General features: G+C 49.2%; 2 protein-coding genes across 4 annotated transcripts in view; one reads left to right on the top strand and one right to left on the bottom strand.

The window, feature by feature from the left end:
* Positions 1-23: 23 nt before the first annotated feature.
* RFC5 (replication factor C subunit 5) lies at positions 24-10990 on the top strand. Of its 2 annotated transcripts, XM_026514968.4 has the most exons (11): positions 24-219; positions 2189-2253; positions 2513-2649; positions 3805-3884; positions 4562-4635; positions 5856-6015; positions 6771-6852; positions 7168-7297; positions 7909-7986; positions 9017-9071; positions 10096-10990. In XM_026514968.4, exons 1-11 carry the CDS (start codon positions 155-157, stop codon positions 10190-10192), a joined length of 1023 nt encoding a protein of 340 aa, XP_026370753.1. In that variant the 5' UTR covers positions 24-154; the 3' UTR covers positions 10193-10990. The 2 variants fall into 2 exon arrangements, with proteins under 2 accessions (XP_026370753.1, XP_026370755.1); XM_026514970.4 differs by lacking the exon at positions 2189-2253 and having other exon boundaries at positions 137-219.
* WSB2 (WD repeat and SOCS box containing 2) overlaps positions 10713-17039 on the bottom strand; it is an 18635-nt gene continuing 12308 nt past the window's right edge. For both annotated transcript variants that reach the window (XM_048221617.2, XM_026514967.4), the window contains 5 exons: positions 15807-15907; positions 14480-14652; positions 13680-13790; positions 13449-13556; positions 10713-12823 (listed from right to left, as the gene is read on the bottom strand). In XM_048221617.2, coding sequence (XP_048077574.1) covers positions 12661-12823; positions 13449-13556; positions 13680-13790; positions 14480-14652; positions 15807-15907 — 656 coding nt within the window. In that variant the 3' untranslated portion in view covers positions 10713-12660. The remainder of the gene's footprint in view (positions 12824-13448; positions 13557-13679; positions 13791-14479; positions 14653-15806; positions 15908-17039) is intronic.

Below are 17039 nucleotides of genomic sequence, written 5' to 3'. Positions count from 1 at the left end.
GAAGTCGGAAGCAGGAGGCTAACTCTCGCGAGAGTTGCTTTTGCGCGCGAACTCTAAGTGCAAGGGTCCCGGGGTCGGATCGCGGCTAGTGGCTGTGCAGGTCCCCGGGGGCCGCGACGACCCCAGCGGACCCGGACACCTTTATCACCCCGCCATGGAGACATCAGCTCAGCAGGAGCAGCAGCAGCCCGCGGCGGCCCGGATCAGAAACCTGCCCTGGTAGGAGGAGGCCCGGCTGCCGCGGGAAAGGGGATCGGTGGCCGGGGTGGGCCAGCGGCCCGGCCGCAGCCCGCCGGACCTCGCCCCACCGCCCCCGACCTGCGGCCCGGACGGAGCCCCAGAATTTCGCCTTGACATCCCCAGCTCCCCAGTCCCTTCGGTTCTTCCAAGACTTTTGCCTGGTCTTCCCGCTGCCCTACTCCCACCGCCCCCATTCCTTTTACGCACTGGGTGACAGCGCAGGGGTTAGATCGAGCGTCTTCTGACTTTGCATCGTGCCAAAATGCTCTCTACTCTTGCCAGAATCTTTAGTGCAATTATTGCTCAAATTCTAAACTGAAATAATAATGGTGATAATAACGCTCCCCAGTTAAGTTGTATTTAAATGGCTTCCTATTAGATTAGCAGGGACCCTGTTAGATGTTTGATCTTTACAAAGACCCTAGGAGGTAGTTATTATATCAGTTGTAAAACCAAAAGGTTAAAGGACTTGCCTAAAGTCCAGAGCTAAAAGATAGGTTGGAATTTGAACCCAGGTGAATTCAGAGCTTGTACTCATAACCATCCTACTTCCACAGCTGTGTCTGAATGTTGTTTTAGAAACTGATGGGATTCGGAGGCACCTAGGTGGCTCAGTGGTTAAAGCGTCTGCCTTCTGCTCAGGTCATGATCCCAGGGTCCTGGGATTGAGCCCCTCCCTCGTTGGGCTCCCTGCTCAGTGGGGAGCCTGCTTCTCCCTCTCTGTCTGCCTGCTTATGCTCTCTCTCTGTCAAATAAATAAATAAAATCTTAAAAAAAAAAAAAAAAAACAAAACTGATGGGATTCGGCTTGATGTCTTCAGAAAGCTCCAAGTTGGTCTTGTCTAATAAGGAGTTCAGTTTGTTTTTATCATGGAAAAAACACATAACATAACAGTTTACAGTTGTAAACATTGTAAAGCGTGTAATTCCGTGACTTTAAGTCATTGAGAATGTTGCGCTACCAGGTCATGGTCTAGTTCCCAAATTTTTCATTTTACCCCAAATGGAAACTCCATACCCATTGGTAGTTACACACCATCCCCACCCTCCCCTTCCCGAAACCACTAATCTGTAGTCTCTGAATTTGCCTATTGTGGATATTCACATTAATAGAACCAGTCTGTGGCCTTTTGTGACCGGCTGCTTTCACAGCATCATGTTTACAGGGTTCATCCGTATTGTAGCAGATGTCGGTGTTTCATTCCTTTTTATGGGTGAATAAAATTCCATTGTGTGGTTAGACCACCAGTTATTTATCTATTCGTCTTCTGATGTATATTTGGGTACGAGTACGATGTATATATTGGGTACAGTTTCTTTTTTAGAGATTTTATTTATTTATTTGAGAAAGCGAGCACAAGCACGAGGATGGGGGGAGGGCTGGGCGGTGCAGAGGGAGTGGGAGAAGCCGACTCCCCGCTAAGCAGGGAACCTGACAGAGGGCAAAATCCCAGGACCCTGAGCTCAGGAACTGAGAGCCAAAGGCAGATGCTTAACCAACTGAGCCACCCAGGTGCCCCAGCGAGTTCAATTTTTAATTTACTTTGAAATAGTAGGTGCCCATCCAGGTTGAGATTATTCATAGGCAGACAGCTGGAAAGGTGAAATGAGAGCAGCGCTATTGGCATTTTGGGCTAGATACTTGGTGGGGGCGGGCATGGTGGCTGTCCTGTGCATTGTAGGGTGTTTCGTGACATCCCTGGTGCCTATCCACTGGAGGCCTGTAGCACCCTCCCCCCAACTGTGACGACTGAAAATGTCTCCAGATATCACCAAGTGTTTCCTGGAGGTCAAAATTGCCTCTGGTTGAGAACCAGTGGTTTGTATTCAGAGTTAAACGATTTTATTGCTCTTCCTCTCTTCATTAGGATATGAAAGAATTCTTCTGCACATGACAGCATGTTCTTGCATTTGTCTGTATTGTAATCCATGCTAAATTGCGTTTCAGGGTTGAAAAATACCGGCCACAGACACTGAATGATCTGATTTCTCATCAGGACATTTTGAGTACCAGTAAGCATCCATGTGTCAGTTGCTGTCATTCTAGTTGGAGGACGTGTATAAATTTCTTGGTGATATCTCTGCTGAGTAATAACCTTGAAGTATCTGACTGAGCTTTATGGAATGTTGTCGTGAGAGCTGAGTCCTTCAGATTTTTCATTGCTGCACCTGCCTCTGATTTGAAAGTAGGATTCAAGCCGACTCAAGGGCCCACGGTGAATAAGGCAACTCTTGGAACCTGATGGGGTCTCTCTTTCTTCCCAATCCTCAGTTCAGAAATTTATTAGTGAAGACCGCCTGCCGCACCTGCTTCTCTACGGTCCTCCGGGAACGGGGAAGACCTCCACCATCCTAGCCTGTGCAAAACAGCTCTACAAAGACAAGGAATTTGGCTCCATGGTCTTGGAGGTAAATAGGAGGATTATTCTTACTCTGCAAAGAACTCAAGTCTCTTACTTCTTCTCATAGATTTGTTTTACTTTGCAAGTAAGTTGCTGTGCTGGAGGTGGGGAAAGAAACAGACATAAAATATTTCAAGTCGCTTTTATCTAGAATGACATTTGGGTCTGGACTGGCATTAGCTAGAGGGCAGTGGTAGGGCTAGATATTTTTCTTTGCCTTTGCCAGCTTACATGCAAACACTCGGGTCACTCAGTGAGTGGTCACTCGGTGGCTTGCTGTCTCCCATGTGCCCATCCAGATTTCTTCTCCATGTGGCTCGCCTCTGTTCTTGCCCTGGAAGGCTGAGCTGTGTCGACTACAGGCTGCCTTGTTCTTTGGCTCCCCTTGGTTAGGTTTGGCCAATAGGGGCCCTGGAGGGAGTTGGGGGAAGGAGAATGACGCCTGGTTCTGTCTCTGGGGTCACCCCAGGCTGACAGCATCCCCATCTGCAGGGCAAATCCCACAGCCTTCTCGATGCCAACACACTCCCCCTCTCACCTCTTAAGACTCGGGGTTGGTAATGGGCCAGCAGTTGCAGCCGTATTGCATAGCTCTTGTGGTTTCTCCACACCCTGCCATTTAAAAATATTTCTTCATGTAGTTCTTTTCAAATCACTGAATTTGAGTAGGCCATCTGTTTGCTCTGAGATTTGACTGATACACTTAGATTACAAAATTCTAAATACTGTCTATTGCAAGAAAGAAAATGTCTAACTTATTTTTTTGTTATAGATCTTAGAATCTTGCTGCCACCAGTGTTCTTACTTGGTAACTTCTGGGTTGCTCTGGGTTGTGGTAGCTAAAATTAGCACGATTCTGTTCGTGTCAGGGGTGCTGTTCACTGTGGCCAGGCCAGTTAATTATTCCTCCAGAGCATGTCAGTGGTTGTCCTCGAAAGGGGGAGGAAACATAGTCACTTGCCATTGAGAATGTAATGTAATGATCTCGAGAGTTGTGAGTATTAAATACAACTGTGCTCTTGGTTTTTCAGTAGTGTTTATCCCTTAGCTTTCGTTAGACCTAGAGACCTAGCTCGCTAAGCTGGATTGATGAAAAGATAAATTCATAGATAGCACACCGCCGTGTTTCTGATTTACTCTGGCTTCTCTCCTCCACATTTAGCTGAATGCTTCAGACGACCGAGGAATAGATATCGTTCGGGGACCAATCCTGAGCTTTGCTAGCACAAGGACAATATTTAAGTAAGAATTATTTGCCTAATTTCTCTCCCTAGAGATTCTAATCAGTGAGATGACAGAGCTTAATTTTTTTAATCCTCCCCTTTGCTTGTCTGTCAAGGTAAAATATGACTTTGTCAAAGATAGCCGTGAAAAAGAGATAAAGTACAAGGACGCTAGTAAGAAGTAACGTAAATATGAACATAAAATATGACCTAAATCTGTATTAGCAAGTTCCTTGGGAAGCTTTAACTTCATTTCATTAGCTAACTGAAGACTGATTATGTCCTAAGACCGGACGAGCTAGTTTGAATTTAAACAGAAATGAATTGAGGTGGGGATGGACAACAGGGATGGTGGTAAACAAAGAAAAGATGAAAAGACAGGCATGAGTGAAGGGCGAAGGTGGTGGAAAAAGCAGCACCACGCGTGAGTAATAGGATACCGAGTGTGCACAGAAGGAAGGCGGAGGTGCCAGAAGTAATGTAATAAAAATAGGGAAGTCAGACCTCAGTTCCTTTAAGAGTGGAGAATGACGGGCATGTCCTCTGCGTGACCACAGACGTCTGCTTCGCTCAGAGGTCAAGGAGGAATGGACGGTCTGAGGCAGGGCCTGATGGCACAGACGTACATGTAGGTTTGGGCCCGGAAGTGGAGGTGAGATTGAAGAAATCTTCAGATGGTACCTTTCATTTTCCTAGGAAAGGCTTCAAACTAGTGATCCTGGATGAAGCTGACGCCATGACTCAGGACGCCCAGAATGCCTTGAGGAGAGGTAAGAAGAACTCCCAGGTATAGTGTGTTGGCTCAGGAGTGCCTTCAAAAGAGAATTAGCAGCTTTGGACATGAGATATGCCGTGGCTTGTTGACCATTTTCATTCATCTTCCGGCCCAGAGAAATCTGCCGACCTTTCTCTGTGTATCCCACCTGACGCTCGAGACCACATCTGTATTGGGGGTTTCCCCTCTCAGCACTCTCAGCAGCTTGAAGATAGAGGCCCTGGTGGGACTTTTAAGTCTGACCATCGTTCCCTTCCACAGAGTTCAGTTTGGGGTTGGAATTTGTATTCTTAGATGGGGGGTGGGGGGTGGATGTAGAAAGTCTGTTGTTCCTAAACTGCTGGGTAGACCTTTCGGCTCTCGGTACCCTGAGATACACGGTAGCTGGGAAGATAATACTGGAAACGTAGTCGCACTCAGAAAGCCGACATGACTTCTCTCTTTGCCAAGGGGATGATTTGGCAGGGGAGGAGAGTATCATGTGAGTTGGCCCTGGTGCGGTGGATTTCTTTGAAAGGACACTGGTAATCTCACGCATTAAGATTCTGAGGTGGTCTCCGGGGTCAGCCCGGAGAGAGGAATGATCTTGCGGAGTTGTGGGGAGAAGGAGTGGACTGTAGCCCGGGTTTAAGACGGGGAAGACAGTTGGAGTGTCTTCTGATCCTAAAAGCTCTGGTGGCCTTTCTTCAGCATTTTTTTTTGCAGAATGACTGTCAGTCTGGGCATATCCCCGTGCGAGAACATCAGGTAACTACAGAACACACCTGGTGTTTCCTAAGCTTTCTGATTACGAGTTAGCACTCTGTCGAAGGCTTTAAGGCCTCGAGACAGAGTCCGCTGGGAAGGCCGCAACAAGCCATCCCCCTCCCCCACCATTAGAAAGTGGGGCGTCACTAACTTGCCAAGTGCAGTTTTATGCAAAGGGACAGGAATACTGGATTTCATCGCTTCCAGGAACAGGATGGCAGGAACGCCAGCATCATGGCACATCAGAAGGAAAGGAAGGAAGCATTTTATAAAATCCCGTTGAGGCGGCATGTTCGTCAGCTTTGGGGAGGAGCGCGGCTGGCTTCCATTCCTGGCCACCCGGCTGGCTTCCATTCCTGGCCACCCGGCCACAGTGACTCGCTCCCATAGTGCCCCGACCTGTGGACGGCCTCCAGGGCTCTGGAAGGCTCAGAAGGGACAGGAGCTGGTTTTCTTTTCCCTTGCCAGTGATTGAGAAATTCACTGAAAATACCAGATTCTGCCTCATCTGTAACTACCTGTCAAAGATCATCCCCGCCCTGCAGTCCCGGTGCACAAGGTTCCGATTCGGCCCCCTGACTCCGGAACTCATGGTTCCCCGCCTGGAACATGTCATAAAAGAAGAGAAGTAAGTCCAAGAGAAAGCAGGAAAGTCGAGGCCCTTGGGGACTGGGGGGTGTGGGCAGGGCCCTGGGCTGGCTGGCGGGTTTTCAGTCGAAGGTGATAACCCGCGTAAAGAGCTAAGTCGGGTGGGTGCCTGGCACAGAGTCAGCACCAGGGTCTGCGAGCTGCTGCCCTCCTCCCTGGCGTCTCATGGACAGTCTTCATAAAAGGCACTTGGTTCTTCTCTTGATTCCATCCTCCTCTCCTGGAAGCTGTCCCGATTTCCTCCTACTCTTCTTTTGTCATTGGCAACTGTGCGCCACCAGAGCCCCTTCTGCTAAGATGCCTCCAGCCTTTTGGGACTAGAAGGGAAGGTACTGAGACATTACCTTCTGTGTAGTCAGTCGCCAAGCCCGCAGCCAGCCCAGGCTGCTGCTTTTTGAAAGGGGGTGTTCTGCTTCTGTGGCCACAGGTCTCGCCAGCATGCTTGCCCCTCAGAGAACGGAATTCAAAGCCAGTTGCTCAACACAGGAATGCTTGGTCCTCAGTGAGAGTCTTTCCCGACCTGGAGTGGGCGGTGACTGCTGATGTGAAGCCCACAGCCCTACAAACCAGAGTGAATTTGGGGTCCCCCTGTAGATCGGGAGAGTACTGTTAACTCCATCCTTCCCTTTTCTTTCGTTATTTCAAAGCCTTAGTCGTTCCAGGGCATCTCGTTCCCTTGGTGAATGCTCGTGCTCTCTCAAGGCCTCTGACATCCCCCTGCCCCTTTCCTTTCAGAGTGGACCTGAGTGAAGATGGGATGAAAGCACTCGTGACCCTTGCCAGTGGAGATATGCGAAGGGCTCTGAACATTTTGCAGGTACGGTACCTACTGTAGCCGATCTCGAGCCGCTGCTCTGGAAGAGGTTCTCGGGAAAGACAAACGCAGCAGCTCAGCCAACCTATACATTCAGAATTCGAGAAACGGGTAAGATCTCGATCTCATCATGTACCGATGATTTCCCCCCACCTTTGGGTTTTGAGTAACTGAAAGAATAAGGTGCTGCAAACCAGAGAAAGCGAGGAAAGGGTTCTGCGGCTAGAACACCCACAGTACTGCCTCAGCTTCCTCCTGACCCACCTGCAACGTGGTAACCACTGTGACAGCCACGATTCTCCCCCTCCATCTGCACAGAGCACCAACATGGCCTTCGGGAAGGTGACAGAGGAGACGGTCTACACCTGCACCGGGCACCCCCTCAAGTCTGACATTGCCAACATTCTGGACTGGATGTTGAATCAAGACTTCACCACAGCCTACAGAAGTATCCTTCCTCACGTCCTGCTGACGGTGCTGACGTACCTGAGGCCCGAGCTTGGCCCGGGAGCCCAGGCTGCCACCAGCGTCTACACCCTGACGGCCAGACACGGTTGGCTGCTCGTGGGTCTGGTCCAGTTGCTGTGGAAACACGGTGTTTGTGGGGGGAGCGGGTCCTCGGCTTTAATGCCCTAAAGTTCTTCCTGAAGGACTGACATGGGTACAACTTGAGGCCACCTTCCTCAAGGATGAGAGCAGCAGTTAGACCTTGGGGTCGGGGGTGGCAGATGCGATCATTTTTGAGTGGCCAGTGTTACTCTTGTTTTGCCGTGAAGTTCAAAGCCAGGGGCGGTGATAGGAAGCCTTCTGGGGGCTGTGTTCGGCTCTGTCCACTGCTAGGCAGAGACACAGTCCTATCAGAAAGCCCTTATGGAAGATGAAAACCTAGGAAAGGTAAGAATTGGGGTCCACCCGATGCAGCCTCAGATTGAGAGAAAACTGCCATGTCGGGATTAGAAGCCCTCCTTCCAGAAGTCACCCACCGGAGTTGGGATTCAAAATTCTGTGCCACGTGTTGTTCCGGAACCTGGGCCCTTTGCCTTAACTGTTCCTCTCTAGATATTACGGAGTTGAAAACGCTGAAGGGCTTGGCGCTCCATGATATCCTGACAGAGATACACTTGTTCGTGCACAGAGGTAATTTGTGGTCTTCCCTAGTCAAGAAGCTGGGGGAGGCGGTGAGCGGGGGGCGGTTAAGAGTGGGAGGGAGGGAAGATGAGGCTTCGCTTCTGAAGCGAATAATCGGGAACCAAGTATAAACTCGGACCCGTGGTTTTAGCTTTCTCTTGTTGCTATTTAAAACTTGGTTCCAAAGCTACTCTTAACCTCTGAAACTCCTGGGGAAGAAGCTGTGGAGGGCTAACTTTATCTCCTCCAAGGGTTTGTATTTTACAACAGTAAATGGTATGTTTTAGTTCACATTTCTAAGGGTGTCTTCCCCCAAAAGGAGAGAAAGAGGAGCGTCTGTCCACGGTGTAAAGCAGAGCAGCCTTAACCAAACCATCTTAAGTGCCACCTGTGGCTGTTCTCTTCTGTACAGAGAACTGGTTCTCAACCTTGGCAGCCCGTAGGAGTCACCGCAGACCAGCTCACTGGGCCTTTTGGCGGGGGGGGGGGGGGGGGAGCTGGGCGTCGGATTTTCTCAGGCTCTCCGGCGACCTCCTGCACAGCCGCGTCAGAGCAGCTGTTCCTTCTGCCAAGACACGGCTGTGAACCTTCTGGCCCTGCCTCTGCGGGCCGCATCGGGGCGGACTGGCGTGCTACCCGCTGCCCGAGAACGTGGTCGGCTCAAGGCCAGCTCTGCGCTTTGATTGTGGAAAACGAATACGAATAGACTTAAAGATCAATAATTTGTTTTTAAAATTGGGACAGCAAGTGAGAACTTGTCTTTCAAGTTCCCTCCTCGAGCTGCCCCATTGCTAGAGCCATGTTGGGGCCTCTTCTGGCTTCATGCGATCGCTTTGGACCCTGCTCACGGAACGGATAAAAACGGAAAAGTCATCCAGTGCTCACGTCCTTAGAGGTGTGACGCTAGTGACCTGAGGTGTCCAGACAAGTTTAGTGTCCCCCGATGTTTAAGTTCATAATTGTCATGGGAGTGTTTTTTTTTTTAAGTAGTAGGGAGTGGCAGACCCTTACTCATTTGATTTTGTTTCTCCCCCACCAGTTGACTTTCCATCTTCGGTTCGAGTACATTTATTGACCAAAATGGCAGACATAGAGTGAGTACTTCCCAATTTTGAATCTTTCCCTTTTTTTAACCTGTTGTGCGTTTTTTCTTTCTACCTGCTTGGTTCCAGCTTTCTTGTCTACGTCATCCCTATCTGGCACAATCCAGGTTTTGGTGGGATCACTGAAAGAAACATGAGAAGGGTATGATTTGCTTATTTAGAGAACATACAAATGAACACAATGACAGGCTCGGCTGTTACGTATTGGAGATAAAGGCCTCTCCTTAGACCTCAAAGGCTTGGTCCACATTGGTTCTAGAAATGCCATTATTTGGAAGGCCTGCTTCAGTTCCGACATTGAGGTCGGTCATTTGGGGACAAGCAGCTATCCAGCTGTTATTAAAGGATTTTTGCGTAGCAAAGCATATTGGGGGGCAAAGTAAACATAAACTCAATTTTCCACTTCGCCTGTTTCCGTAAACGTAGTTATTAGCCCCCAGTGAAGCTGGCAGCTATCACTTGAGTGGACAGAAGCACCGGGTTCAAAACAGACACCAGCACGGGACCAACTCTACTTTGCTGTCACTGGCTTTCACGTGCACTCGCGAGGTCACTTCTCCCTACATGACGAATGTCATGATTTTGCTTTCACTGGCTGGGCACTGGAAAGGTGGCAAGATGACCTGCCAGGGTCCTGCTTTACTACCTAGACCACAAAACCAGTCCACCGTTCTTCCAAGTGAATTAAAAGGAAGGAAATCTTAATTATAATTTCTCTCAGTGCATTTTGTGAGGGAAGAAATAAATCCTTATCACGTCTAGGAAGCTAGCACGAAGTTCAGAATGCTGCCATTGATCACTAGCAATTTTTAATTTAATTTTTCTTTACCAGCTTGAATGTATAAATGAGTGTTCAGGGCAGAAAAGAAAATGTCAGGGGAGACACTGAAGATTACTGTTTAGGATCAAGTTTGATTACCTGCGCTCCTCCTGCAGCAAACTGTCCGTCTTTGCTCTGTCTCGTTCTCTTGTCCGTGATACTCTCTATTCTTACCTTTTGTCTGATTTCTTTTAGGTACAGACTCTCTGTTGGCACCAACGAGAAGATTCAGCTCAGTTCCCTCATTGCTGCTTTCCAGGTCACCAGGGACCTGATAGTCACAGAGGCCTAAATGCCAAGCCTGAGCCCATCGGCTGCAACTCGCAGGCCCCGCGGTGACTGGACTACAGGGGACCGAGTTACGGCTGGGGACCGAAGCCGCAGTTGCCCCCAGTTTTGGAAACCCTGTTCCAGGCATGGGCGGGCCAAGGTTTAAAAAGTACAGTGTCTGTGGCTGTTTGGAGCAGATACAAAACCGTTTTAACGCCCAGCTCTCTTACTGCACTGCCCACTTATGTCTGACAGGGGAAAAGCGCAAAAAGTTGGGGGTTCTTTTTTGGCCTTAAGGCTTTTACCATTCGGTTGCTTGGATGAGAGGAAACTGGCCTCCCCTGTTTTAGTCTAGAACCTAGGGCTTCCCAGTCTGCCGTGGTGCCGATGTCTTCTAACTCAAGGTCAACAGAACAGCTCCACAATTAAGTGCATGAACCTTACCTGAGACACTGTCCCTGCTTTAATAGGAATCAATGGGGGAAAAAAGGGTGTGAATCGATTTCTGGCCCAAACTATTGTTCTCTTATAAACAGGCTCAGTTCTCTTTACAAACATCTTTTTATTTCTCCTCTACTAGTAGGTTCCTACTAGGGGTGCGGACAGTGAAGCGTCATTGTAGGCCTGCGGGGACAAGGCTGCACGGTCCTCCCTTGTTCACGCAGGGAGGGCAGGTGAGCTCGGGCCGGACTCTAAAGCTCCCAGTGCGGGAAGGACAGGGCCCCATGTACAGTGTAGCCGTTTCTTCCACACCAAACAGGCTGCCTTTACAATAGTGTTCCTCTCAGTAAAAATAAAGCAGCTTGCGTGTTGGCCATTAGCAAGCGACTCTTTCCTTCACAGTTAGACGCTGACGTACTCAACTTGCATTTATGTGAAAAAGCCTCCCCCCTCGTATCACAGAACAAGCTTACGCCAGAGGCTGTTCTTTATCAAGGTGTCAGCTTCTCCGACTATCAAAAGGGAGAGGTTGGTCATTGCCCTCATCCACATACACCTCACTCCCCGAGGACCCTGAGCAAACTCTGAAGCTAATGGCCAGGTGGGGCCTCGAGGAAGCCACCCAGAGCCGCTCAGGCTGCACTGTGATGGTTCAAGATGACCACAAAATGTAAAATTGGCCCAAGCCATTCCCCACTGTCCTGCTATACTCACTTGTTTTAAAAGGTGATTTTTTTTTCTTATGGAAAAAATGAAAACAGTGAGCCGAGAGCTTTTTAGCTTTTCCTTCAATGAAAGCCTCTCATCTTGAAAAGAAATGTTTTTCTTCAGCAACAAAGGTGGTAGAGAAGACTCTTGTACTTTTGCGACAAGTTTTATCAACATTAACACTGGCCTCCATAAAGCACCTAGTAAGAAAGCCAAAGGATAAGATGTTGCGTTTCTTTTAAAATAATTTAAAATATATTAAATTTTCCAAAGGCAGATTTCACTGGAATGAGGTGTCTTGATCAGAGAACTACACGCCACTGAAGAACAGTACTTTCAAGGAGCTATTTTTGTTAAGGGGTAGAGGTGAAACGGGCTGACTGGTCCGATGCGGTGAAGCAGCAAAGTCAGACCTCGTACGTGACAATCAGCCGGAGGGACGACGACACCGATTCTCTACACAATGAAGAAGAGACATCTTCACAACTGTTCGACTTAAGAACTATGGTTTTTAGATACCAGGAAGAAAACACAGTTGTACCTTAACATCTGTTGAGAAAATACAAATAAATAGGCTACAAACAGCAAACCGCTTGACAACTCAGTCGCCACTTGGACAGTCATGCAGTTGAGGAATACATCCTTGCGTAACCGGACACACACATTGGTCATCTCCTGCACATGCATACCACTGCTTATTTAAAAAAAAAAAAAAAGCCATTTATAGTGTATCAGTCAGGAGCACAGCCTTTGAGTCGCCTGTAATGTAGCTAACACCTCACAGCAGACGGCTCCATGAAAACTGGGTCCTGCTGGTCAGAGAGGAGCTCGAGGAAGGAAAGCACTTGCCAACAGCAAAGCCACTCTGACACAGCAGGAGAGAACTTTAAACAATGTCACCACTGCGTCTGAAACACGACCATGGCAAGTACGAGGCAGAAGCCAACACTTGCCCACTTGCCAGTCCAGGGGATGATCTGCCACAACAGAGGCTCTCGAGGCCTGGTTTCTCTGCTTGCGAAACCAACATGGTCACTGCACTTGGAATCCAAAGGACTTGAGAAAGTGTTTGACGCTGCCATTCTAAGTGGACTGAGAATTTAAGGTAATGTTCTGCTGCCACGGAGCTGGGATCCGCTCCGTGACTGGCTGCCACAGGTCACGGAGAAAAACCTGGGTGACTAGTCCGCCAGAATCTGCTTTTGCTACACTCTGTTCGCCACCTCAAAGAGAAATGCCATTTCAATCCAAGACCAGCTGTTTGGCCCATCGTCCCAGCCACTCCTCGGCTAGGAAGCTTGATCCTGCTGCAAGAAAACAAGTAAAACTATGGTGCGTGGCTTAAAAAGTCCTGTATGTGAGGAACTCTTTCATTTTCTTGGGGATCGGCAGTGCTAGCACTTGGTAGGTGGTCAGGAAACTTCGAAGGGCTTTCCGGCATAAGTGCTTCAGTGAAGACAGGACCCGAGGAGCTGTCCAGAACTGGACGTGGCCATCCCTTGTCCTGAAAGGGAACCAAAACAGACGCTTTGAGAGAGACCTTAGAAACACACGCTTTCACGGTGGGTATTAATGTTTCTACTCGTACTTGCATCAGCAGGAGGCACCCGGGGAGGGCCATGCAGCCCTTAAATGCAGCCCTGATGGTCAAAATCAATGTAAAGGCTGTGATGCTGAATAACTTAAGGCCGCTGGGAGGATCATAAGAACTCAAGACACCTTCAATACCAAAGTGCTGTCTGTGAGCTCGGCCCCTTCTGAGTCACACCGTGAGTTCAAGTGCAACAGAGGGAAGAGTGCCACCTCCTGAATTATAGATGATCCCTGCAAGGTGGCCTCTGCCCTAAATGGTTTCTCAGAAATTCTGCATCATCCCGACACGGGCCTCCTTGTGGACGTGGCCCATTAAGTGGCACCAATCATAGCTCTTTAATTACTCTTAGGTTAAATATTAAGAGTAAATGATAACCTACACTGGCAGAACAGATTATTAGAATGTTGTGTCCTCTTGCATATCCTTAAAGCCTTCGTCATTGGCAAGAACATTCTAGATGCTTGCTTTCCTTAAAAAGCTACATGGTACACTCAGCAGAAACTGCTCCCCATCTGTTCAGCTACCAGACACATACCCTGTGGCAATAACTCCACCATGTGGAAAAAATGTGCAGCAAAGACCATTGGTCATAGGAGCAAATGCAATTGGAGTTTTCAGTTCCAGGGCCCAGATCCGGAGGAGTCTGGATGAGAGAGAACAGAAATATTTGCACATTAGCAGATGTGGGGCCAGCCCCAGAGGGGGATGCTACCATTGCTTGCAGGGCCCTGGTCTGAGGCCACACACCGAGATTTCTCTCTGTTACCTGTCATCTGCCACTGTGGCGAGGTACAAGCCTTCAGGAGAGAAGCACACAGATCTCAGGGAGCTAATGTGCACGTCACTGTCGTCCATGGGGGGGTCAAGTTGGGTGTGGCTGAGGAGAAAGAAACAGACGGTCAGCCTGGGGTGATGGCCACTCTTCGCCCTTCATCTTCATTCCTGGGCAGGAGGCCAAAATGCTGGGGATATGACAGGCTCCAAGACCCATCCTTACCCCCCACAGAAAACCTTGGGAAAAGCAGACTAGGGGAAAAAAAGCACATTTCCTAAGTCTCTCGTGGAAGGGGTTGAAGGGTTACTCACACTCTCTGTGCTAATTTCCTTATGCAAAGTAGGTCAGCCCTCACTTTAATGCCACAGTACAAACTGAAAGTCTTTTTTCGGCTAAGATACATGATAATTATAGGACTACCTATTATTTGCTTCAGAAAACAACAGAGACAGAGCAAAAGACCCGAGTTTGTGAGAACATGAAAATTCATTTTGGAAATACCAGTTTCAATAAGAGGATCGTTCTGAACTTGCTACTATGGTTATTAGTAAATGGAAAGAAAGAGTCACTTTGAGGTTTCATTAACGCTGAATCCAGAAGTACACACAGCCTCCTACCTCGGGAGCCTTGAAGGCACTCGGGTCTAATTTGAGAACGTAAGTGACAATGAAGTGCCACCGCATGCCCCCGCCTCCCCTGCCCCGGACTCTACGCAGGCCATGCCTAACCCAAGGCAGCTTTCTCAACAGTCACCCCTGCGACAAAGTCCGAAGCAGGGATCCCGTCCTTACTGGAGGAACCTCAGCCTCTCGCCAGTATATGGGTCCCACATGATCACGTTGGTGTCATAAGAAGCAGTGACGAGCAAGGCGGAGTCGGGGGAGAAGTCACAAGACACAACACTGCTTTGGTGGCCCTCTAGCTTCCGGATTAACGTGTAGGACCGCATGCTCCATAGAAACACCTGTGGAAAGGAACAGGTGCCTGGTTAGGGGCGGCCGCAGCGTGAACAGTGAGCGAACAACACATGAGGCCCCACGGCCAGGTGGAGCCAAGCTCTCCACTCCCGCTTTCGTACAGCTCTTCCAGAACGCGGCACAGAGGCCTCGGGAAAGCAACGGGTCCGAATTCTTGAGGCACCCGACCGGTGCACAAGCTCAAGGAGCCTAGTCTAAGGGAGCAGAAACCCAGCCAACCTCAGGAAGACTACCGGCTAAAAATGTATCCGGAGAAGTTTCTGAGTTTGGCTTCTGGGCCCTGGTTGCAAGATCCCAGTGTGTGCTGGCAGAGACCCGAGCCAAGCACTATCCTGTCCTTTCAGTTAAAAACAAAAATATGGGTCAGAGGTGAGCTCCAGGGCTCCCAACAGAGCAGTGGCACCTTGCCGAGCCATTTTACACCATGTGTTTACAGAACGGTGGGACAACTGTCCGGATGTCTGACACAGTTCATCACTTGAGATCTTTTTGAGAATCATGAAAAATGGGATTTTATTTTCTTCCCATGAAGAAAACTCGCCATCACGTAGTTCCAAACCCCAAATCAATGATTAACCACCCGGGCTGTACCACACAGTGGACTCTTCACTTCCCCGAGTTAGTCACAGCAAACAGCTCGACGCAGACATAAAATCAGACACACACACAGTTGCCAAACTGTTCTTGGGTTTCTAATACTTTCTTAAACAACAGCCAGGATTTCAGAACAAAGTTCAAGTACCACACATTCTGATTTGAAATGGAAATCCCCATGACCCAGATTCAAATGAAATTGTTCAGAGGGAAACGTGGATCCATAGAGGGGTTGCAACTTGTAACATCTGAGACTCCAGGGGGAAAAGAAATGTAAAAACTTTGTGAAGGCGAACAGCCCTCCTCCAGTGACAGAGCAATGCATCTCCTCAAACACCTCCTCTCTTTTGGTTTATGTCAACATGCAAATCCAATCAGAAGCGTGCAGGAGGAGGGCCCAGCTGGCGAGCGTGCCTCCTGCCAGGGCGACTTTGCTGCCGATGCTGGAGGCACGGGCCTTACCGACCCTCTCCCACACCGAGCCCAACCTCCAGCTCTCGCTGCACTCGGGCAACGGAGGAAATGGCAGCCACCGCCTGAGCCTTACCGACTTCTCTCCGGCGGCAGAGCACAGCATGCTGCAGTCCGGGGAGATGGAGCAGCAGTAAACCCACTGCAGGTGGCCCGACAGCACCTGGATCTGTTTACCTGCAGGGAGGGGCACACGGGGAGCCGGTGAGCCAGCAAGCGAGAGTGCGTCTGAAGGCTGGCCCACCCCCAACCCCAGCACACCCACCCAGTTTGCTCTCGGCTGCGCCCAAAGGCCCAGTTTTTTTAGCGCAGAGAAAGAAATACGCCAGGATGTGTCATGTAAACACCTGAAATCTATTAATACGATAGCGTAATCCCCAAGGAAATCACTACCTTCTGTTTCACCAAAATCCACAGGATCGGTAGGATAAAGGCTGTACATAGATCAGATCTGAGAGATCCCTCCGATAGCAGAGAATGTTCTTTTCAGCCCCCACCCCCAACCATCTCTAATACTTCGGAGCATCCTTCCAAATTTGAGAATGTTTTATCTTCACTTCTGTTGTCTACACTCTGTAATGGTCTCCCTCTCTCCCAAGGCTCCCACTGCACCCTCTCACCCTTGCCAGGGTGTCTGGATGAGCGACAGTGCAGAGTAATGAGGGCCATGTGCTCTGCGGTCAGGTGAACCCCGGTTTGAACCCTGACCCCACTGATGACTCAGTGTGCTGAGTCATGTGGCATATGCCCCGGGGCTACTCACATAATTGCTCCAGTTCTGAGCTGGGGGAAAAAAATTAAAGGCCCATCCATAAGCATAAGAGAACAGGCAACTATATGAATTCCGTCTACCCCCCTAATTCAGATGCCATTAAGGATCTAGATTTTCCATGGTTTGTGGAAAAAATGTGAGGAATATGAATCTGTTGTGGAACAACGACCCCAAAGTCTGTTAAGCGTAAGTAGGACACAGACGGAAATACGGAAGGCTCTTAGCATGGGTCCTGAGGCTGCAGGGGGATTCCAGGGAAGGCAGTAGAGTGGAGGACGAGATAGGAAAAGAGACGGGGGGGGGGGGGGGGGGGGGGGGGGTAGTGAAAACCAATACAAAAAAAGGGAAAGAACTTTTATGAACATATAGTCATGCATTTAAGAGTTTGTGTGTATGTGTATGTATACGAGCGTACACAGAATTTTTGTAGTGAGTCATGGTTTTCTTCAGCTGTCACATAAAAGCAGCACCAACCTCCCCCCCCCCCCGCCCCCCGGGGTGGTTGTGAGTACCGAACAAATATAGGCAGGATGGAAG

Source organism: Ursus arctos, unplaced genomic scaffold (assembly GCF_023065955.2).
Source record: "Ursus arctos isolate Adak ecotype North America unplaced genomic scaffold, UrsArc2.0 scaffold_34, whole genome shotgun sequence".
In the NCBI taxonomy this organism is placed as follows: domain Eukaryota; kingdom Metazoa; phylum Chordata; class Mammalia; order Carnivora; family Ursidae; genus Ursus; species Ursus arctos.
The sequence above is the reverse complement of the archived record's forward strand: the minus strand, read 5'-3'. Positions and strand labels throughout refer to the sequence as shown.